Below are 22,738 nucleotides of genomic sequence, written 5' to 3'. Positions count from 1 at the left end.
AACTGGTACGGGGAGACACAATAACTTCTGCCTCACCCTGCTTAGTTCAGAATTAACTGGTACGGGGAGACACCTAGTCTCCCACAAAAGTTTGTAAGTGAAAAGAACTGTTGTTAGCTTTGTTAATCCAACAAGCTCCCTTCCTCCTGCTAGAGTAGGCAACTGAATGAATCTAAAAGGTAACTTCCCTAACAAATAACTGCATCCGGGTTGAAGTTCAACTGCTTTGCTATCATGTTTTGGGTATCTGTGAAAATGCAATGTAACCAACTGAGTAAGATCAAAGCTGTAAAACCCTATAAAAGTAAGAGTTGTAGCCCAATGGAGGAGTCGATGGGGTACCACCATTAGGTGTGATCGATCCCCATCGATGGAGTAAGCTTTTTTATTTTACTTCCATTCTGCTGCCTCTCTGTGTCACTTGCTGTCTCCTTCCATAACTATTGCACCATGTGTGGTACATAAAAAGGTATATTATAAGTGTTTGGGGAAAAAAGGTATTTTATGTGTTTGGGGAAGGAAAGAAAAGGACCCACAGGGCCGTGGATTTAGCTCAGTGGTTCGGTGGCCTGCCTTGCAAGTGCAAGAACCCAAGTTCAACCCCTGGTACCAAAAAAAAAAAAAAAGAAAGAAAAGAAAAGAAAATGACCCACAATGTTCTCTGCCAGAAGTCTGAGCCAACCTGGGCCTGAAGTATGGGCCTCATGTAAGCAGGCATTGAATGGTGAGGCCATGCTTGGTACAGGAAGTGGCAGGTGGTAGGGACCTCAGTACACTGTGGGCTGGGGAGAAGGAATGGCACACACCTGGGAGTCAGGACTGGAAGGTTTGCTGAGTCAAGGTTTGCTCAACTCTCCGAATCTCAGCTTCCTGACAGGAAAAACAGATACCAGCCACAGTGTTATGGGAATTGATTACAGTTACAACTTCTGTGACTACATAGTGTGAACCCTAAATTGCTAGGCAGACATCAGATAACTGTATATCATTATTATTAGTTATTTTGGGAAGCCCAAGACCAAATTGAGGCGGGGAGTTGAAAGGGGTGTTCAGCTGTACCCCTCAGTTGCAGATGGAAGTCCCCAGAAGCTGGCAGCAGGAGAGGAAGGAAGCCATTCTGAGGTGCAGTATTTTGACAGCTGTGGGCGGCCTGACCTTTCTTGTGTCTATACTGTCTCCAGCCCAACTATAGAGTTGGGCCCTCCTGCTGATTGCTCCTCCCCAACCTCCAGCCCAAACATGCCGGTCCAAATAGACACCCACTTGTAACCATGTAACTATGGTCATGGATAGATTGGAGACACATGGCTTCATCTGCGGGGTGTCTGATAGAACTGACAGCTGCTGCCTCTTCCCAGCCATCCGTGTTTCCATTTGGACTGCAGCCTGAAATGGGCCTCGCCATTCTAGGGGCTGACCTGGGCAGAAATGGGACCACCTGTAATGGGAACGGGCTGCAGACTCCTGGCAAGGACTGTCCAGAAAGCTGAATCCTTGTTTCCTTTTCATGCAGTAATTCTGCTGTAAGCCCAACCTTATCTTGGTGTTTATTTGAAACTAAAAGTCAGATGTGACATTGCTCAAATTCTGTTATCTGTGTCTGGTCCTGGTTCTCACCTCATTTCTCCAAGACCCACTTCTGCACTGGAAGGAGGTCTGACCCCCAGGGCCTACTCATTCAGGTCTGGCTGTCTCTTGATCATGTGTGGAGGCGTGGTTCAGACACAGCCTAGCTGAGGGTCAAGGGAGAGCAGGGAGACCTACTGAGCCTGAGAACAGGAGGATGGCAGGCACTTAGAACAGAGGCTGCTGCTTTTTGGGACCAGGGTGAAGGTCCTGAAATGAAGGCAGCCATGGTGGGATGGCCACCAAGGCAGGTGGGGACTCTGCAACCTATTTCCCACTCCAGATCACCACCCCCAACTCACACTGACAGTATGGAGAGGCTGTGGACTTCAGGACAACAGATCTCCTGAGCTCTGAAAGAGCTGGGTGGGATGGAGGTGAGGCACTGGCTGAGGGATGATGCCAATGGTGGGAGGGTTTCTGTGTCTATGTGGATGCTCATTCCCCTTAGCTCCCCTTGCTTCACAAACTGTACTTCAGCTAGAGTTTTGATCTTGTGCCTCTTGGTTTTTGCATGGGCTGGTTTCTCTGTTAGAAATGTCTGCTCATCTCTTTGCCTTTGTCTGGCCACCTCACATTCACCCTTCAGATGTGGCTTGTGTAGGAAGCCTTCTCAGCTGCCCAGGTCCTTTGCTTGATTCTCCTCACATCTTCCCCAACTCTTCTTCATCAGAGAGCTTCTTGCCCAGTACTTTCCAATTGACCTTTTTGTCACTCTGAGAGTTCATCAGTGTATTCCAGGGCCTAGTGTGATGCCTGGTGTGCAGTGTTCCACAAGTAACTGTAACATCGATGAATGGCTGAACCTTTGCATGGATGGATAAGTGTAAGAATGGTTGGTGGATAGGTAGACATGTGATAGGGGAAAGAGTATATATGGGTAGGTGGTTGGGTAGATGGATGTGTGGGCGAGTGATTGGTTGAATGGGTTGGGGATGGCTAGATGGAGGACATTTACATATGTGGACATACGGACAGATGCATGGGTAGGTAGTTGGAAAGTGGATAGTTAATACAGAAAATGAATGGTATACACATGGCATACCCATGGGTAATGAATGCAGGAGTGAGCAGCTTAATGGATAAATAGGCAGATAATAAGCATATGCCTGAATGGATGATTGGAAGAGTGCAGAAAAATAATGCTCATGCATGGACAGATGAATAGGTAGGTGGGTAGACCCCTCACTCACCCCAGAAGTCATCTGGGGTATCTTGAGTGTCCCTTTTCTGGCTTGTCTTACCTAGCAATTGGAAATTCTGGGCTGTTTTGCAGGTGCCTGTGGTAAAAGAGTCTTCCCTGCCCAGGAGCGGCACAAAAGCACATTTCTGGAGAGAAGTAGAAAATGAGGAGTGACAGAGTCTTGCCTTGGGCACAGGCAGTGAGCTGCTCATATTTAGGGACAGGTACTGTGGATATGGCAGGGGAGACACTTGGGGAGCAGAGAGTGATTTGAGAAGAGTACTGGGGTTCAGGGTGATGACAGGGTGAGAGTGTTACTTACAGGCCCAGGGTCCCTGGATCAGGAGTTTCTTCTTTCCTTTGTTCCCAGCCAATCACCCAATAGGAATTGTCCCTATGTAGCAGGACAGAGGCTGAGGAGACATATGGCTGGACCTTCTGGGAAAAGAACATGGGCCCTGAGATCTGCATCCATCCCATGGATGGCCCAGAGGGAAAGCGGCTGATGGTTCATAGCCCACACTGCTGGCAGATCTGGGAAGCATCAGGTAGCAGCACCAGGAAGTGGAGGGATCCTGTGCTTACCTCGCCAGCCTCTCTGGCGGGCACTGTCCTGACTTGCCCTCCGGAGGCTCCAGACCAGGAAGTGGGAGATCAGTGGGGACACCCCAATCAAGGGGCATCTGGTCTTGTCAGGCCCACCCTCAGGAAACTGAGGCCCAGAGAAATTCAAAGACTTGGCCAATGTTACACAGCAGGTTGGGGCCAGAACCCTCCAGAACTCTGTCTACTTCCAATACTCTATATAGACTGGGTGGGGCTAACTCCCCATCTCTGGCAAGTGACTGTGAACTGAGACACAGACAGACCACATATTCTTTCCCAGGCTTATCTTTATAATTGACATTATTGTTGTAACCAATGAGACTATAGAATATCATGATTAAGTGCTTGGGTTAGGAAGGCTGATGGTTTGGATTCTAGCTCTGCCTAATATTTAACAGTGTGACTTTATACTTAACCTCTTGGTACCTCAGTTTCCTCATCTGCAAAATGGGAGTGATATATACCTCCCTCACAGGCTGAATTATTGAGGCTAAGTTCACTACATAAAGTACTTAGGGCAGACTTGTTGAGTATGGATGTGTGTCTGTGTGTGTACAATAGTTACGAGTGAGCTCATGTGCAAGTGTGCATAGGTATGAGGCCTAGAGGTACACATGTTTATGTAAATATGTGAGCATGTGTGTGTATGTATATACAAGAACAGTTATGAGTCTATGACTATACACATGTGTGAGTGCTATAGTCTATCAGACAAGGTGAAAGAGAGAATGTATTTGTATATGCAGTATGTGTGCACACAGAGTATGGGGTAGGAGGAAAAGTATGTGTGTATAGCTGTCTCTTGCTCACATTAGGGTCCCAGAAACCTTCCCAAACAGAGTCCCAGCTAGGAAGACTCTAGGCTCATTATTTCAAGTCATTCCACTCCCTCCCGCCTCCTAGTTTAGAAGCTGGAACCAGAGGTCAGGAGGTAAGCCATCTCGGCTGGACCAGCAGGAATCTATCACAGGGGAAGGAGGCAGAGATAGAGCAGGTACCGGGAGCTGTCGGCTTCAGATCTGGAGACTGAGGGCTGGATGTGGGCCATGTGGACCTGCAGCCACGTGGATGCACAGGCAGGAGGGGAAGCGCTGCGTGAGGTTGCAGCTACCTGACCTGGAAGGAGCCCAGTCTTGCCAGCTACTGAGTTGTGGACCCACAGAGATACATAGAGGCTTCCCTGGGCCTCCTTGGGCCTACCCAAATCCAAATGCCACACACAGCCATCACTATCCTGGGCAGGAACGTGGCCACCAAGTGGCTGGCCAATGGGCAGAGGTCCTACCTGAGGCAAGTTAGCATTACAGGGAGTTAGCTGTCCAAACCATAGTCACCTAAATGTATGTCACATCAGTCTGGAGGTAAGGAGGCTCTAGGGCTTCCATAGTGCCTGAAGGAGGTAGGGGAGGGTGTCTCAGGAGGAACTAGAAGGAATCGGCAGAGGTAAGGAAGGGCATGGTGAGAATAAAGGCTCAGGCCTGGGAATGCAGGCTGGGTAGTTTGGATTATGTTCTGGTAGTAGTAGGGAATCCTGGAAGGTGTTTGGATTCACCTGTGCAAGGAACATCTATGCTGGCTTTGCAGTGGAGGTGGATGGGAGCAGGTGAGGGGCCCCATCGAGGCAGTTACAAGTGGCTTTTTGCAATAGGAGGGAAAGACCAGGGGCATGCAGGACCAAAGGTGCTGAGGAAGGTTTCAGCTGAGACTGATCAGTGATGTATCCCTGGAGGAAGGTGGTAGGATATACAGAGCTACATATAGCCTAATGGTATCCTGCAGGCCTCACATAGTGCAGCTCAAGGAAAGTAGGTTATAGGAACAAATAGACCAATAGCCTCTTGGGTTTGGTTCACTCTGGTTGCCTTCTCTTCTGTTCCGCATCTTTTCTCTTTGCCCATCCTGTCCTGTGGCCCTGAAGGACCCTGCCTGGCCTAGTAAGGGGAGTACTGGTCCACGGTCACACCCAGAGGCTCTTTCTTTTTTGCTATGTACCCGCATGGCTTCTCTCTCTCTCCGTCCCCCTCCCCCTCCCTGTCCTTATCTTTCCCTTCCGTCTCCATGGCGACTCACCACCTCAGCTTGCCGGCATCCCAGCCTCTGCCAGGGATTTGGAGCTGGGCTCCCTCCCTCCTCTGAAGCCTTGTACCCGCAGCCCTGTCTCCTCCCCCTCGGGTGAGTCCAGCGGCAGCATCCTCTTTCTGGACCAATCGACTAACCCGCACTTTGATTCTCCAGCTCTGACAGAGAGTCAGCTCCTTGGGGAGACCGTCCCCTGCCCCTCCTTCCACCTGCCACAGCTCAGCTAGCTCTTCAGGAAAGCCTAATCTTACCTCCGGCTGAAGGTCTCAGGGGCCTCCTCGCTCCGTGGCAGACCCTCTCCCATCTCAGCCTCCCATGCCGAGGCCCACCTTGTCAGTCACTTCCTTCTGTCATCGGCTGGGCAAACGGGCAAGTGTTCAGTCCTCAGATCTGGGGAGGAGGCTGGGGGTGGGAAGGAGTCACCTGGGGTGGGGGATGGGTTTGAGAAGGGGAGGAGGGGCCCCTGGAAACCCAGGATGGAGAAGAGTTTGCATTCTGTTTTAAATCCCGCCCCCCCCCTTTCCAGGAGAGAAAACGGAGCTTCATGGGAAACAGCAGCAACAGTTGGTGAGCAGCGGTGACTGCTGGGCTGGGATTGGTGCAGCGGGCCTGGCAGGTCAGCTGGAAATGGCGGGGCCAGGAGCATGGAGTCCTGAGGGCCGGCCCAGTCAGCTGAGGCTCCACAGGGCCCTCCATGGGGAGGGAGTAGCAGGCTGGACTGGCTTGGCTGTGGAGGGGTGGACCAGGACAAGCAGGTGGGTGCTGCAGGGAGGCAGATGCTCAGCTCAGAGAATGGAAGGAATTCTGAGAGCCAGAGCCATCTGCTCAATGGCTTAACAGGCTCCTTGGACACCAGGAGGCTTCCAGTCTCTTGCTGTCCCAGCAACAAAGGCTCAGAGTTTATCATTCCTTGGGAGATCTGGCCCAAATCAGCACTTCCTTGAGGGACCCTGGGCAGCAGGGAGAGCACACGGGTCACGTCAGATGACTGCCCCTATACCCACAAGCTGGCTTCTGCTAACCTCTCCACTGCACAATTAGGAAATTGTGGCCCATTGGGGAAGGACATGGGGTGTGAGGGAGGGAGGACTGGGTGGAGCTCACCTTCTCTGGGAGGGTCCATCGGTCCAGGGAAGCCCTAAGGGAAACTGAGGTGGCATGGAGGGAGCTCCACCCCCAGCCATCAGCCTGACCCCTGAATCCCTAACACTTTGCTTTTAAATGGCCTACCCTTCCCCCAGGTCCCGTGCACCATTCCCCAAGTTGGAGCTGGGTCTGGGGCCCCGTGTGACTGCACCCCAGGAGCTGCCTACCTGCTCCATCTGCCTGGAGAGGCTCCGTGAGCCCATCTCACTGGCCTGTGGCCATGACTTCTGCATTCGGTGCTTCAGCACGCACCGAGTCCCCGGCTGCGAGCCACCATGCTGCCCCGAGTGCCGGAAGATCTGCAAGCAGAAGAAAGGCCTCCGCAGTCTGGGGGAGAAGATGAGGCTCCTGCCGCAGCGGCCACTGCCCCCTGCACTGCAGGTGTCTGGACCAGGCCTCCCTGTGGGATGGGGTGCACGGAAGTCTCTGGGTCAAAAATGAAGGGTGGCTTTGGTGCTGTTTGACAATGTTAGGACAGGGCATGGAGTTCCAGGCTGGACACACTAGGGATGTGGGTCTGTTCTGGATGCTCAGTGGACTTTTTCCCCTGTCTAGGAGAGCTGTGCGGTGAGGGCAGAACCACTGCTGCTGGTGCGCATCAATGCCTCAGGGGGCCTCATCCTCAGGATGGGGGCTATCAACCGCTGCCTGAAGCACCCCCTGGCCAGGGACACCCCTGTCTGCCTCCTTGCTGTCCTGGGGGAGCAGCACTCAGGGAAGTCCTCCCTCCTTGACCATTTGCTCCGGGGCTTGCCAGGCCTGGTGAGGGCAGGGCTGGCAGGAGGCTGGGTAGGGGGCAGGGCGGGAGTCCTTGCTTGGCTACGGGTGAGGAGCTGAGTCTGAAACCCAGTCTCCATGGACCTGGAATGGACCAGCTGATGCTTCCTTCTCTGCCTGCAGGAGCCTGGTGGTGAGGGCAGCTGGTCCAGAGGAGGAGAAGGGTCCCTGCAGGGGCTCAGATGGGGTGCCAATGGCCTCAGCAGGGGCATATGGATGTGGAGCCACCCCTTCTTGCTAGGGAAAGAAGGGAAGAAGGTGAGAGGAGGAAGGGAAAAAGGAAGTTAGGGTTAGATCAAGGAGGGGAAGGTATGGGAGGAGATGGGAGAGAGAGACAGATAAAGAGGAGAGGGAAGTCAAGCAGAAGTGTTTTAAGGCTTTGGGGTGAATATAAGAAGATGGGTCCAGGGAGCAGACCTGACCCCTTGGATCACCCTCCCCACACCTGCATAGGTGGCTGTGTTCCTAGTGGATGCTGGGGATGCCATGAGTCCTGAACTGAGCAGGGAAACAAGGATCAAACTTTGTGCTCTCACCACGATGCTGAGCTCCTACCAGGTGAGACGCATGGAGGTCAAAGTCTTCATCCTGAGTGCCCTTCCCTAGCTCAGTTTTCCTAAGGCTGAGGTCATCTCACAGGTTTGGTATCTGGGGTCCCTATAGGTTCTGGCAGTGCCCCTGGAAGGGGGAAGATGCTCATAGTCTGTGAAGGTGGGAGCATGGATGGGCCGATGATCCTTGGTTATGGGGGTAGGGAGAGGGGAACTGAAGGTCTGCAGGATTCCAAGACCATTGCAGGCTGGGAGGCATAGATCACCTGTCTGCATGCAGAGGCCTCAGGCCAGGTCTGTCCCATGTTCTGAGGCCTGCAGCTGCCCTCTTCACAGGCCTTCCTAGAAGCATTTGGCTTCTGGACACACCCTCCTGCATTCTGTTTTCCTTGACTGTAGATCCTGAATACCTCCCAGGAACTAAAGAACATAGATCTGGACTACCTGGAGGTGAGGAAAGTTGGGCACAACTCACCCCTGACTGAAGGCTTGGGGCCTGGGCCAGAGGAAACTAGAGTCTTCCCAGTCTAGCCCAGGATTCTTGAACTGGGTTGGTGGGTTTGAGGGTGGAGGGTGCAGCACAAGATGCCTGGTGTGGGGAGAGACAAGAGAATCTCAGAGCTGGGAAGTGGGAAGCTTGACTCCTCCAGACAAGCAGAGGGAGGTAGAGAGATAACTTGAGACAATTATAGCCCTCAGAGGGCCCCACCCTGATATTCTCTCTGTCCACTCCCAGATGTTTGTCCATGTGGCTGAGGTGATGGGCAGGCATTATGGGATGGTGCCAATCCAGGTGAGGCATTTGTTTCTGGACTCACCAACCTAAACCCTGTCACTCCCCGGAAGCTGCTACTAGGACCCTTTCTCTTTCAGCATCTGGACCTCTTATTTCGTGACTCATCCCACTCCAACAAGGCAGGGCAGGGTCACGTGGGTGACATCCTCCAGGTGAGTGGTGTAGAAGGAAGGGTTGGAAGGTATGCTGAGGGCAGAGAGGCTGGAAGGGCCTCTAGGAGGGTGCTCACAGTGGGAGGCTAGGGCCCTGGATGAGCTCCCTCCTCCATCCTTCTCTCAGAAGTTGTCAGGCAAGTATCCCAAGGTCCAGGAACTCCTCCTGGGGAACCGAGCCCGCTGTTACCTCCTGCCATCTCCAGGGAGGCGATGGATGAACAAAGGCCGAGGAAGCCCAGGTGGTGAGCGTCCCTAAGGCAAAGTCCTTCTGTGCAATGCTCCCTAGCTCCACTCCCTGGAACCCCCTGCGGTATCCAGTCCTCCCAAGCCCTTCTCTTGAAAAGCCCTGGTCTCCTCAGTATGTGGAATCGTTTCTTAGACACAGATGATGATTTCCGCCACCTTCTGCGGCCCTATGTCTTGGATGTGCTGAGTGCAGCCCCCCAACACGCCAAGAGCCGCTGCCAGGGTTACTGGAGTGAGGGGCGCACCATGGCCAGGGGAGACAGACGCCTGCTCACTGGGCAGCAGCTAGCTCAGGAAATCAAGGTGTGAAAACTCCCTGGAGCCCTGGCACTCGCTCAGCAGGTCCCTCCTCTCCCTGACCGGGCGGTGGTGTCTCTGCAGAACCTCTCAGGCTGGATGGGGAGGACAGGGCCTGGCTTCAGCTCTCCGGATGAGGTACGGAGCCCCCCTTTCCCCTAAGGGTAGGTGTCTGGGAGGGAGGCAGGTGTGTGTGGGGTCTGGGCTGAACCCTGGTGGTGGGGGTTCATGCCTGGGAGTAGACATGAGGAACAGGTGGCCAGGCCAAGGAGGAAGGGGGGAGGCAGCCAGGGCTTTCCCGTGGACAGATGGCTGCTCAGCTGCATGACTTGAGGAAAGTGGAAGTCGCCAAGAAGGAGTTTGAGGAGTATGTGAGGCAGCAGGTGAGTCCCGGGCCTGCCGGGGAGGCAGGGGGCTGGCCAGGTGCTGGGGTGGAGATGCATGGGTCTCCCAGTCGGAGCACCTTGTTCCCTCCTCCTGTCACCACAGGATGTAGCCACCAAGCGCATCTTCTCTGCACTCCGGGTCCTGCCAGACACCATGCGGAACCTGCTGTCCTCCCAGAAGGAGACCATCTTGGCCCGTCACGGAGTGGCTTTGCTGTGCAAGGAGCGTGAGCAGACTTTAGAAGCCCTGGAGGCTGAGCTGCAGGCCAAGGCCAAGGCCTTCATGGACTCCTATACTATGCGCTTCTGTGGCCACCTGGCTGCAGTTGGGGGCGCCGTGGGAGCTGGGCTCATGGGCCTGGCAGGGGGTGTCGTGGGTGCAGGCATGGCTGCGGCCGCACTGGCAGCAGAGGCTGGGATGGTGGCAGCAGGGGCAGCAGTGGGGGCCACGGGGGCTGCTGTGGTGGGGGGGGGTGTGGGTGCTGGGCTGGCTGCCACTGTGGGCTGCATGGAGAAGGAAGAAGATGAGAGGGTTCAAGGAGGAGACCGAGAGCCCCTTCTGCAGGAAGAGTGACCACCCAGGAAACATTAAAGAGTGGGAGAGATGTGAGGTCGGGGAGAAAGTAGAGGGTAGGGGTAGGATAATGACAGGGATTTTTGAGGGGCCCACATGTACCACACTGCCCCTGTTGAATGTCCTGGACACTGGCCAAGCTGGGCACTGCATACAGGAACCTGGGGAGGTTTTCTGCAGCCAGAAGGCAGCCAGTGAGTGGAGCATAGGGTCTGTCTCTAGTTGTAGATGATTATTGATCTGCTGCTGTCCTGGTCCCAGATAAATTTGACCCCAGGGTTTCTGCTACGAGTGAGGCTCCATCCTTTCTAGTTTATTTCCCCAGATGACCTTGGGTTGGAGCAGAGTTGAGCAGATGCCATCCTGCACGTCGACCCCGGGTCAACAGCCCTGTCATTTCACAGATGGTAGAGTCCTTGGGATGGTTGACTTTGGTGTTCAAGAGTGAAGAGCACTGACAGGGCTGGGGAGGAGTGGAGGAAGGGACCCTGGGCTAAACCAGTGAGGCAAGTTATGGCAGATGGTGGCTGAAAACCCACAACAGAGACATTTGCTCCCAGATGCATTCATTCCAAAGCTACTCCTGCAGGACTAAGGTGGCTGCCTGCCCTCCCCTCTCAGCCTGGCAGCTGTGTGTGCATCCTGAGTGGCCCTGTGCCCAGCTTGGGCTCATGCCTTTTGTCCAATCTGTTCGCATAGAGGAGTGCCCATATTCTTTGTGGAACGCCCTCACCACGACAGACTAAATGCCAAAGAATCACACTTCGGTTGCATTCTGAGCTAAACTAGTCTATTCCAGATTCTATCAACGCTTCAATAAAGGAAACCAAAGGGAACAGATTATATCTTTAAACATGATGTTTCTCCCCAGAGCTTGTGAGAGACCACTCTGCTCTGTCTTAGAAGATCTCTTAATGCTGCTCCCCAAATACCAGCTCCATGGGGAATCTGGGGGTGGGGAGCCTCTCTCTGGAAGATGGAAAGTCCTACTAGGAAGACTTTTGGGCTATTAAGGTGTAAAATGTGCTGGGCACATGACCTCTTATTTTATGAAAAAATAAAACGTGTGTACATGAACATTAGCTTCCCAGTTACTAAAAGAAGAATTCTGCTCTCAGAGGACTTCAGGGTGTATGTGGGGGTGTGGATCAAGTAGTTCCATTATTGGATGTGTGATGGAAAAAGGGACACTGAAATTTAAAAGTGACCTGTGGAGTGTCAGAGGCTCCTGTTTGGCAGTGGCAGGAAGGCCAGGCCAAAGGCTAGGTTCATGGCTATCTTTGTAGGCTTCTCCACTAGGACTTGGCAAGGTCCTATTTCTCTTGTCTCTCCTCCGAAACACTACTTCAGATGACACTGCAAACAGATATCAGTTGTCATATGTTTCTACAGGGAACAGAATAGAGGCATCAGCAGGGAGGTCTTAGTAAGTCCCCTGAAAAAGAAGATCCAGGACCCATTGGGCAGGGCTCAAGCAGCTGGGAGTTCACCTGTCCAGTTCTCCTTCCAGCCCCTACTTCCCATATAAAAGTTACAACAGTGGTCACTGAATCCAAAGTTTGGATTTTAAAGATGCAAGTCTTGAGAGGGAAGGTCCTCAGTGAGCTACCCAGCTGACAACAAAGAGGCAGGGGAACCCTGAAGTCCAGGCTAACACCACCCACAGACATAGACACCCTAGGACATTTTGTTAAGGTCAGCTCTGCTGAAATAGAGACATTCCTTTTTGGATGTTTTTTCTTATTGAGTAGGTCCAGCTCTGGGAGACTGGGGGAAGCAGAGGTGGGGGCCATGGTCTGAGACAGATGCCTTAGCAGTCAAAGTTGCAGTTAACAGGCTGGGGACAAAATACATAATGTAGAGAAATCCCAAATCCCTAGTGGGGGTGGGTGGAGTAAAGATGGATGAGGGTGACTCTCTTTTAGAAACTGGGCCAGGGGTGGGGACAGGGTCTAGACTTTGTATAGTGTTTGTGGAGAAAGGTTTTCTGGAAGCATCTCTGTGAGTTCTTCCATCATCATCTGGTGGACACATGAGCTACAAAACCTCCAAGAGGTTGGGCTGGCAGACTCAGGACTCAAGGGCCTCTGAGGACTCACAGGGTGGTGGTGCTAGAACCCCCTCTCCCAGAAGCACTGGAACAGAGGCTCACAGTCAACTTCTTGCTCTTTGAACATATGGGGAGCTGTTGGCCCAGCTGGGGAAGCTTCTGTAGCGACATAATGAGTAATACTGAGTGGTATTTTCCTTGTTCCTTATAGCTATCAAAGCATTTCTCCAAGCACCATCTCCCTTAAGCCTTACAACCATCTTATGAAATATGTAGAGGACACATTTTTACAGAGGAGGACACCAAAGCTCAGGGAAATGATATATCTCAGTAGAAACAACTAGTCAGAGATAAGCCAAGACTTGAACCCAAGATTTCTGATGGCAAATCCCTCACTCGACAGAGCCTTCACTTTGATCCCAACCCCTGTTATGTGGCTTCATAAGTGTATGATTTTCTGTTTCTATAATGAAATACCTGAGGCTGTGGCCTTTATAAAGAAAAGAGGTTTATTTAGCTTACAGTTTTGGAGGTTCAAGGGCATGGTGCCAGCATCAGCTCAGCTCTAATGAGGATCTTGTGGTGGTTGACAGGACATGATAGAAAGGGGCACAAGAGCGAAAGCTCACATGTCAAGCCAGGAAGCCATGGAAACTATACTAATTCCTTCTGAGGGCCATGCCCCTAATGACCTAATGACCTCTTAAAGATCTTTTTAATCTAGCTATGTGGGGGATCTGGCTTCCAAAACATGGATTCTTGGGGACATATATCATATTCAAAAAATAGCACTGAGCTTTCAACATCAGCTGTATAATTCATCAGAGCCCAGATAACTCTGTAGCTAAGGTCTCTACAGCATACTAAGATCTGGTCAGTTTTCCTTCTGTGACCTACTAAAAGTGAGCAACTCTAAGATTCTCATAAGTCGAGTGTCTGGTTAGAAATTTGGTGACTTACTTTGCTGTTAATCCCTTTGTTGAGGCCTCTATTCCAGTGAGGATTGCAGTACCACAAGACCAAAGGAAGCTGGATCCTGAAGCACTGTAACTACATGAAGCAAGAGCCCCAAGGCCAATGACTTGCGTGATACTGTGCTGTGAACCGGAAACCAACTCTTACTGCATTAAGCGGTGAACTCTCTAGGCTGATTTCTCATCACGCCATTGCCTCTTCTACCCTAGATAACACAGAAATGTGCTTGTGAAATGGAATGGTTCCATGACAAACACCTAAAACATTGCTGGTTGGGTGGTGAGCAGAAAGGAAACACATGGCGGGACCCACTTACATCATGACGAAACATTTGCTAAACTGTCACCTACAATCACTTGGAAGGCAGATTTTGTGCTGTTGAGGAAAACTTTCTTATGTAAAGTCTCTTGCCAACCCAGAATATCCTCTCTATCAATGTGGAAAACAAAGAAAACAGTTCTGCTATTGAATATGCATTCAGCAAGACTGGGATACATCGCTGTAATTTGCTAATGCAATTACAAAGGCAAAAGAAGTCCCACCTTATTTATATAAGAAAGCAGATGAGGCCCATGTCAGTGTATTCTTATGTGTGAGGGATACTCCTCAGGAGAGAAAACTCACTTGCTACATAGTTTGCTTTCATAGTTTGCTCTGAACCAAGAGTAGTGGTCACTGGTGTGGACATCTGGGAAGAAAAATTGAAGCATTTAAAAAAATTACTCAGAGTGAGTCTGGCAGTGAGGTGGCAGAGTAGAGGTTTTGATTTTTTTTTCTTTTTTTTGTACCAGGGATTGAACTCCGGTCCTTGCACTTGCAAGGCAGGCCACTGAACCGCTGAGCTAAATCCCTGGCTCAGAGTAGAGGTTTTGATTTTTTTTTCTTTTTTTGGTACCAGGGATTGAACTCCGGTCCTTGCACTTGCAAGGCAGGCCACTGAACCGCTGAGCTAAATCCCTGGCTCAGAGTAGAGGTTTTGAGATGCGAGGTGAGGGGGTTTCTCAGGTCAGATTAAAGAATAAGAATGTGAAATAGAGGACTTGGAGATCTAACCATCCTCAAGCCTTCCTGGGAAGCATTTGCGAGGGGCAAGGCTTTGCATTTCAGAGAAAATTGAAGATTCAGTAAAATTACAAGAAATTTTTATGGAAGGAAAAGAAGGCTGGAACATCGTAGGAATCCCAGTTCACAGATCAGTACCAAGATCACCTGAAACATCTCTATTTAGCTGAAGAGCAAAGACTCAGGAAGCAACTAAACAAACAAACAAAAAACAAAAACAAAACCAGCCTTTGTCAGAAGGAAAAGTCAACCAGCTTTTGCTGAAGAACAGTGTAGAGTTGCTTTTTCTGAAGACCAATGTCATCAGCCTCAGCCAGAAGAACAATGTAGCAAAACAGTAAATTCCATGATTTTTCCAAAGAAAAAGAAAAAGAAAAAGGAAACATCCAATCAGAAAGCACAAGCTAAGCAGGTACAAGCTAAGTGTGCTGCTAAGAAACAAGAATTGGAGAAGAGAAAACAAGAGAGAGAAGAAGCTCAAAAGCTCTACAAAAAGAAAAAAAGTGGAAGTGTTCAAAATATTGAGCAAAAGGACTAAAAGGGGCGACCCAACTTGACTTTACAAATGAAGTTATCTTCTTTAAAAATACAAGAAAGAAGCTAAATTGGAGATTTTGTCCTTTATGGTAAAAATACACAGTAGATGTCTACTGGGTTCTTATGCATAGAAAATGGATAATCCCTGAAAATGAATCAAATTTGTCAACATAACATGAACTGCTAAGATATGCAAATAGATTTTTTCTTGTGAAAGAAAAATTTTAATAGGTATAGTTGATGTAGTATGGCTGGTTTTATATTTATTTGCTTCTGGAGGAAGATTGGGTTGAAGAACTTAAAAATTCTATTTGGGAGACAGGATCAAGCATTTTTTTTTTTTTTTTTTGTACTGGGGATCAAACTCTGGACCTTGTTCTTGCAAGGCATGCATGGTGCCACTGAGCTAAACCCCTGGGCATACTTTTGTCATGTATAAAATTTATATGAAATAAAAAAAATTTTTTTTGGTACTGGGGATTGAACTTGGGTCCTTGTGCTTGCAAGGCAGGTGGCAGAACCAGTGAGCTAATTCCCCAGCCCCGAAATAAAATTTTTTGAAAAAACATTTCTCAGACAAGTAAGTGCACAGTCTAAGCACCCAGGCTAACACTGCTTTTGTGACAGGGTGAGAGTATTGGCTTCCTTGATATTTATACCTGAAAGAGGTGGCTCTAGGTCCTTCAGAAAAAGTCCTGGATTTAAATCCCATTAAATGGTTTATTTTACCTTTAAAAAGATTTGCATAAGCATGAAAAGAAGAGAGGAAATCATGTCTTTGTGGCTTGCACTTTCATAAATTTAGCTATTTGAGTAGAGACTGCCCTCTGTACCAAGGCTACTCTTGCCTAGTTCTGTTCCTTCAAAGGATTGGATTTAATACATCTCTTTCCAATAGTGTAGGGCCTCAAGCAGTCTCCTTAATAGGCTTCCATGATGAAAGCTCCCATTTCCAGTTATCGTCCTCCTCTCTTGGGGTGGTCGTCCTCTTCGACCAACTGTGCAGCTTCGGGAGGGACACACATGGAGCGGTGAGGGAGGAAGGGGACACCCTCCTAGCCAGCCAGATGAGCCGAATCGACCCTGGTGATCAATGGGGTGACAGATGTCGCAGCCAGATTGTCTCACATCCTCAGTTCCGGCTATGAAAGCTACCAGTCTCAGACATTTTGTGGCAAATTTAAGGCTTGAGTATTGGGATGCTACCTGAGTTGTGTTTACTTCAATACTGCGAGAGTTACTCAGAAAGATGGCCACGCCTCCACTCTGCTGACATTCTCATTGTTGGGCTTAAGTCCAGAGTTGTCTATCCTGGGAATACAAAATGGAGCTGATGAGAGATAGGAGGACCGCTACAGGGAGTACAGAAAGAAAACAATGTCCTAAATAATATGTTTGTTTCTAGTAAATTGTGAGTCTTAAAGTAGGTCATCACTAGTGTGAATAGGCCACACTATGCTTGGATAAGTGTCCCCCAAAGGCTCATGTGTCAAAGGCTTGGCTCCCAGCCCACTGTGCTACTGGGAGATGGGAGGTGGTGAGGCCTTTAAGGAGTGAAGGAGCGGAGCCTAGGGAGAGGAAGTTAGGTCCCTGGGAAAGTTTGGGCATTCCAGTCTCCCTCCCTACCCCTCTCCCTTCCTCCCTCCCTCTCTCTCTCCTCTCTGTGCATGTGTGTTTCTCAGTTGCAATGAAGTGAGAAAGTTTGTTCTACCACATGTTCCCATCATGATGTACTGCCTCACCTCAGCCCAGAAGCAATGGGCCAACTGAACATGGACTGAAACTGCAAGACAAAGCACAACTTTCCTTCTCATAAGGAACTTCTCAGGTATTTTGCTACAGTAATGGAGAGTTGACTAATGCAGGCAAGCAAGGCTATCTATGATAATAATAACACTAATAGTAAATTCACTAGAATGGCTCTTTCTGGTCAATTATTCTAGAAATGAGAAGTTTCATGTCCTTGTGGGACCCTTAATCCAGTCCTCTAGAGAAGCTGGTTTCATATGGAAAGTGTGACTCCACTCAGATTTTTCTTTCCCTTTGATAAACATTTGAGAAGGTCTCAGTGTGGTGACAGCCTGTCTTTCCTTTGAAACATCTTTAGGTACATGAAGTCTCCCCACTGCCTGATAAAGGTGGTGGACTTCCTGTGATAGTTCCTTCCAGGCCCCTCTGTCTTTATGTTTTAGAGTTTCCAGGGAAGAGAGAAGCCCCTTTAAGTATAGAACGTGATTATAAGAGGACTTAGCTAAATTGGGCACAGGATATGATCTCAGACCCAAACTCATGAACCTGCCAGACAAATGTTCAAAGGAGCCAACTGTGCTTGTTTGTAGGGTTTGCTCTCATTTTTAGCAAGGCTGGCAGTCAAGTTGAATGCTGAATCATTTTATTGAGGGGCTTAGAGGTAGGCAGAGTGGGCTGAGAAGATGATGACGATAATGAATGAGTCTTGACATCCTTGGCAGAGCCAGATCTCTCTGATCTTGCTGTGGCTGAAAGCACTGGATGAACTCTTCAGAGTCCAATTCATCTGCTTTACTTTCCCAGAGGATCGAAGGTGATAAGGCATGTGATAGCATGATTTGCATCACTCCTGAATGACAGCAGACTTCAGGTCCCCTGGACATCCTACAAATCAGAATGAGGCAAAATCTCTTACCTTTTGCAGGCCTTGATTTTATGGAATCCACCTGCCACCAAGTACCTGGTGAAGTTTGAGGAGAAACTTCTGCAAATACTTTGGGTAAGGAATCCTGTATTTAAGGCATTCTGCTGTTGAACAGCAAGTCTCTACCATGTTTTGGATAATGCCATCAGCTCAGCATACAGAGTAGGGGTCCAGAGCCTTTAACATTCCTCTTTGAGATGATTTTTGTTGATGATTCAACATAATTAAGCAAGTTGAGACCATGGTACATGAATTATTCTGTCAGCTAATTATCCTCATCCAGCTGAAAAATTTCAAGGTGGGTTCTCAGTCCATTTCTTTTTGTGACACAAATTTTTAAAAATGAATAAAAGTTGGGCATGTTAAGGTGAGACTTCCAAGTTTGGGCTCTGTTTCACGTGAACAACTGCTTTTGCTGCTTTGCATCAAAATCACTTCCCTTAGAAATGTCATCATTTTGCTCCATGTGAGTAGCAATGCTAGGGTGACTCAGCTCTTAATTTTGTATGAGATATTTTAGTTCCTGTCAAATTCAAGAATCTATCTTTGCAAATCTTCCCTATTCCATGAAGACCCTAAGCAGACATTTAATATTAGTATGCAGATTTATTTTAAGTCCTGACCCCAGAATGGCAGCCTTAACTACTGCTATTAACCTGGTTTGTGTTGGTTTAATTCCAGGGAAAAGTTAAGCTTCTAAGATTTCCTGAGCAGCTGCCACAGCACAGGAAGGCTTAAACTGGCCACGTGCATCCCGTACATGATTTCTTAGTATATAAAATCTATAAAAAGACAAAAGTACAATAAACCTGAAGATCTTAATTGGCTTCTATTTGTGATTCTAGAACATAACTCCTCATATTCATGAGAATAACACAATTGTTTCAGTGTTCTTCCAGGCTCTGTTCATTTTTCTTCATTCTTCTTTTGAGCTCAGTATTTTTTTTTTTCTTTTTGGTACTGAGGATTGAACTCAGGACCTTGCACTCGCAAGGCAGTTGCAGTGCCACTGAGCTAAGTCCCTGGCCCTTCCTTCATTCTTCTTTTAATTTGTTCATAGTCTTTGCACAAATTCTTTCACTATACCTTCGAGATTACTAATTCTTTTGCGAGTTAAAATCTGTTGAACTCCTTTAGTGAGTTGTAAATTACAGTTTTTATTCTTTTTAATTCTAAGATTTCCATCTGGTTGTTTCTTTACAAAATAATGTCTAGCTTTTAGTTGATTTAAAAAAATTTGGTGTAACATCCTACATTCCCTTGCTTCTTTTCTACTAGGGTTTTTCTTCCTGTGGCAATTCTGTCGATTTTCAGGCTAAGCAAATTATTTGGGGATATCTAATGATCTCACCTCACCTAATGAGGGCCCTTCTTTTCCTGGAATCTTAGTGATTTAATTGTGTTTACATTTCCAATTCTTTGGTTATTTAAAAACATACAACTTTAGGGCCAGGGATTTAGCTCAGTGGTGCAGCTGCCTGCCTCAAAAGTGCAAGGACGAGTTTGAGTTTGATCCCCAGTACCAAACAAACAAACAAACAACAACTTTCAATGTATTATTTCTCTTTAGTTAATACATCTATTTAAACGAGTTTGATCCCCAGTACCAAACAAACAAACAAACAAACAACAACTTTCAATGTATTATTTCTCTTTAGTTAATACATCTATTTAATACCTTCTCTTTGGAAACAGAAATTGCATCCTATTACTGGGACCAAATGTCAACTTCTTTTTTTGGAACCAGGGATTGAACTCGGGACCTTGCACTTGCGAGGCAGGAGGCAGAACCACTGAGCTAAATCCCTGGCCCCCAAATGTCAGCTTCTTTGGACAGAATCTGGTTCTTCTCTCATCCTAAATTTTGGGGTAAGAATACTCTTTTTAATAAATTTTGTTGGAACAAGTAGATATTCACAGGCAAAATAAAGCATAAGAGTGAAAAATCACTCAGAAGAAAATGAAAGAAATCTTCATGATCTTGGGCTTTGAAAAAAAAAGGGTCACTGTGAATGTGACACATCATCTTGATTCCTTTTAATATTTAATATTACAATGAGAGGCATGCCAGTACAATAAGAAAGGAAAAGGGAAAAAATGGTCAATATTTGCATAAAACATGATTAGGTATGAAATTAACAAAAAATTAGGACTAATTATTAAAGTCGCAGGATAAAAGGTCAGTAAAAAACTATGGTAATTTTGTTACTATAGATTCAAAATAACTAAAACATTAGGTCTCTTAATTTTATTTTATTTTATTTTTTTGAGACAGGGTCTCTCTATGTTACACGTTGACCTCAAACTCACTGTGTAGTCCAGGCTGGACCTGTACTTGCAATCCTCCTGCCTCAGCCTCCCAGAGTACTGGAATTACAGGCTTGTGCCACCATGCCTGGCATAGGCCTCATTTAAAAAAAAAAATTAAATGGTACATTTTAGGTATACAGAATGATCACATCTATCATAGGGAATTTGTACCTGTACATGATATATCTTGATTCTTATTTTTTCCCATTTTCCTACCGTCCCTTCAACCCCTCTTTTCCACCTTATTTATAAAAGCTTTGCTTCCATTTTTCCTTCTTGTCTCATTTTTTTCCTTTCCCTTGCCCCCCCATGCCCCTCCCCATTTGAACATTTTCTTCCTATTTCATAATGTCTATTATACATTTTGGACTTTATTTCCACTTTCAGTTTCTTACACCAGAGAAACAATGCAGTATGTACACCGGTGTCTGATTTATTTCACTTAAGAGTATAGTCTTAAGGTATATCCATTTACCTAGAAATGTCTCAAGATTTTCTTTATGGCTGAGTAGTACTTCATTGTATTAAAAAAAAACCCCACATCTTTATCCATTCATCAGTTGATGGGCATTTGGGCTGTTTCCAAGATTTAGACTTATTACACAGTGCCGCTATAAATATGGGTGAGCATATATCACTGTGGTATGATGCTTTTAATTCTTTTGGAAAGATATCAAAAAGGGGAATAGCTGGGTTGAATGGAACCTCTAGTTTTAGTTTTTTGGAGAATTTCCACAGTAGTTGCATGAGTCTGCACTGCCACCAACAAGTGGAGAAGGGTTTCTTTTCCCCACAGTCCCTCCAGCATTTGCTATTGGTTGATTTTCTTTCTTTCTTCCTTCCTTTCATTTCTTTTCTTCCCTCTTTCCTTCCTTCCTTCCTTCCTTCCTTCCTTCCTTCCTTCCTTCCTTTCTTTCTTTCTTTCTTTCTTTCTTTCTTTCTTTCTTTCTTTCTTTCTTTCTTTCTTTCTTTCTTTCTTTCTTTCTTTCTTTCTTTCTTTCTTTCTTTCTTTCTTTCTTTCTTTCTTTCTTTCTTTCTTTCTTTTGCCCCGGTTGATTTCTTGATAGCAGCAATATTCTGGAGTGAAACAAAATTTCAGTGTTGTTTTAATTTGTATCTCTTTAATAACCAGTGATATTGGACATCTTTTTGTGTATTTATTTCCATTTCTACTTCTTCATCTGGGAAGGTTTGTTCATTTCAGATGCCCATTTGTGGATAGGGTCTTTAAATTTGGGGTGGGTCTGATTTTTTTGAATTCTTTATTTTAGAATGCTAGATATTAATCCTTTGTCTGAGGAACAGATGGCAAAAATTTTTCCCACATTGTGGGTTGTCTTTTCACACTGTTGGTGGTTTCTCTTGCTTGCAAAAGCTTTTTAATAAGATGAGATCCCAGTTGTTGATTCTTTATGATAGTTCCTGTGTGACTGAGGTTTTATAAAGTCTTTGTTTATAAAGTCTTTGCCTACACCAATGTCTTTAAGAATTCCACCTATTCTATCTACCATCAGATTTAGTGTTTCCATTTTAATAATTATATCTTTCATCCATTTTGATTTTAGTTTAGTGCATGGTGAAAGATATGGATGTAGTTTTGATCTTTGGCAAGTGGAAAGCCAGTTTTTCAAGCACCATTTATTAAAGAGGCTAACTTTCCTCCAGTGAATGTTTTTGGCTCCTTTGTCAATGATAAGGTAGCTGAGTATGTCTGGAGTTGTTTTTGCATCTTCTAATCTGTTCTGTTCTTGGGTCTGGTTTTTTCCCCTCTGGTTCCATGCAGTTTTATCACAGTAGCTTTGTAGTATAATTTAAAACTAGGGGTTGTGATATCCCCTATCTTGCCTTTGTTGCCTAGAGTAGTCCTTGCTACTCTAGGTCTGTTTTGGTTCCAAACGAATTTTAGGATTGTTTTCTCTAATTTTGTGAGATACACTGATGGAATTTTGATTGGCATTGCACTAAATTTGTATAACAATTTTGAAAGTATGGCCATTTTCACTATATTGATTCTTCCTACCCAAGTACTAAGGGCATCTTTCCACTTTCTTATATCCTCTTTGATCTTTTTTCAGAATAATATAGGTTTCTTTTACTTCCTTCATTAGACTGATTCCTAGGTATTTCATTTATTTTTTGGGGGGGATTACTGTGAAAGGTGTTGTGTCCCTAGTTTCTCTCACAGTGAGTTTGTTATTCACACAAGGATGCTTCTGATTTATGAGTGTTGATTTTGTATCCAGCTATACTACTGAATTTGTTTATTAAGTCTAATAGTCTTTTGGTGGAGCTTTTGGGGTCTTCTATGTAAATATCATGTCATCCACAAATACTGATAATTTAACTCCTTCCTTTTCTATCCTTATGCCTTTTATTTCTTTCTGTTGTCTAATTTCTCTGGTTAATGTTTCCAGAGCTATATTGAACAAGACTTGTGATAGTGGCCATCCTTGTCTTCTTCCTGATTTTGGAATGAAAGCTTTCAGATTTTGCCCATTTAATATGAGGCTGGCTGTTGGTTTGTCACAGATGGCTTTTATCGGATTGAAATAAAGATCATTTATACCAATTTCATGTAAGTTTTTTAAAATCATGAATGGTTGTTGGACTTTGTCAAATGCTTTTTCCACATGTATTGACATGATCATATGGTTTTTGTCCTTGGCTCTGTTAATATAGTATATTATATTTATTGACTTGCAAATGTT

At 46.7% G+C, this 22,738-nt stretch overlaps 1 protein-coding gene and 1 pseudogene across 2 annotated transcripts; both read left to right on the top strand.

The window, feature by feature from the left end:
- The first annotated feature begins 1,940 nt into the window (after positions 1–1,940).
- Positions 1,941–11,491, top strand: Rnf112 (ring finger protein 112). 2 transcript variants are annotated; one of them, XM_010618143.2, is made up of 15 exons: positions 1,941–2,003; positions 5,651–5,863; positions 6,021–6,061; positions 6,736–7,021; positions 7,196–7,402; positions 7,541–7,675; positions 7,871–7,975; positions 8,368–8,418; positions 8,705–8,761; positions 8,842–8,916; positions 9,044–9,161; positions 9,299–9,468; positions 9,547–9,600; positions 9,771–9,845; positions 9,952–11,491. In XM_010618143.2, the coding sequence occupies exons 2-15, from the start codon at positions 5,810–5,812 to the stop codon at positions 10,420–10,422; spliced, it is 1,899 nt and encodes a 632-aa protein (XP_010616445.1). In that variant the 5' UTR covers positions 1,941–2,003; positions 5,651–5,809; the 3' UTR covers positions 10,423–11,491. The 2 variants fall into 2 exon arrangements, with proteins under 2 accessions (XP_010616445.1, XP_010616446.1); XM_010618144.3 differs by lacking the exon at positions 1,941–2,003 and adding an exon at positions 6,181–6,249 and having other exon boundaries at positions 5,469–5,863.
- Positions 11,492–14,428: 2,937 nt separating this feature from the next.
- LOC104858070 lies at positions 14,429–15,048 on the top strand (annotated as a pseudogene).
- The last annotated feature ends 7,690 nt before the right edge of the window (positions 15,049–22,738 follow it).

The sequence above is a fragment of the Fukomys damarensis genome, unplaced genomic scaffold, assembly GCF_012274545.1.
Source record: "Fukomys damarensis isolate Sample0158 unplaced genomic scaffold, DMR_v1.0_HiC HiC_scaffold_13, whole genome shotgun sequence".
Classification (NCBI taxonomy): domain Eukaryota; kingdom Metazoa; phylum Chordata; class Mammalia; order Rodentia; family Bathyergidae; genus Fukomys; species Fukomys damarensis.
The sequence above is the reverse complement of the archived record's forward strand: the minus strand, read 5'-3'. Positions and strand labels throughout refer to the sequence as shown.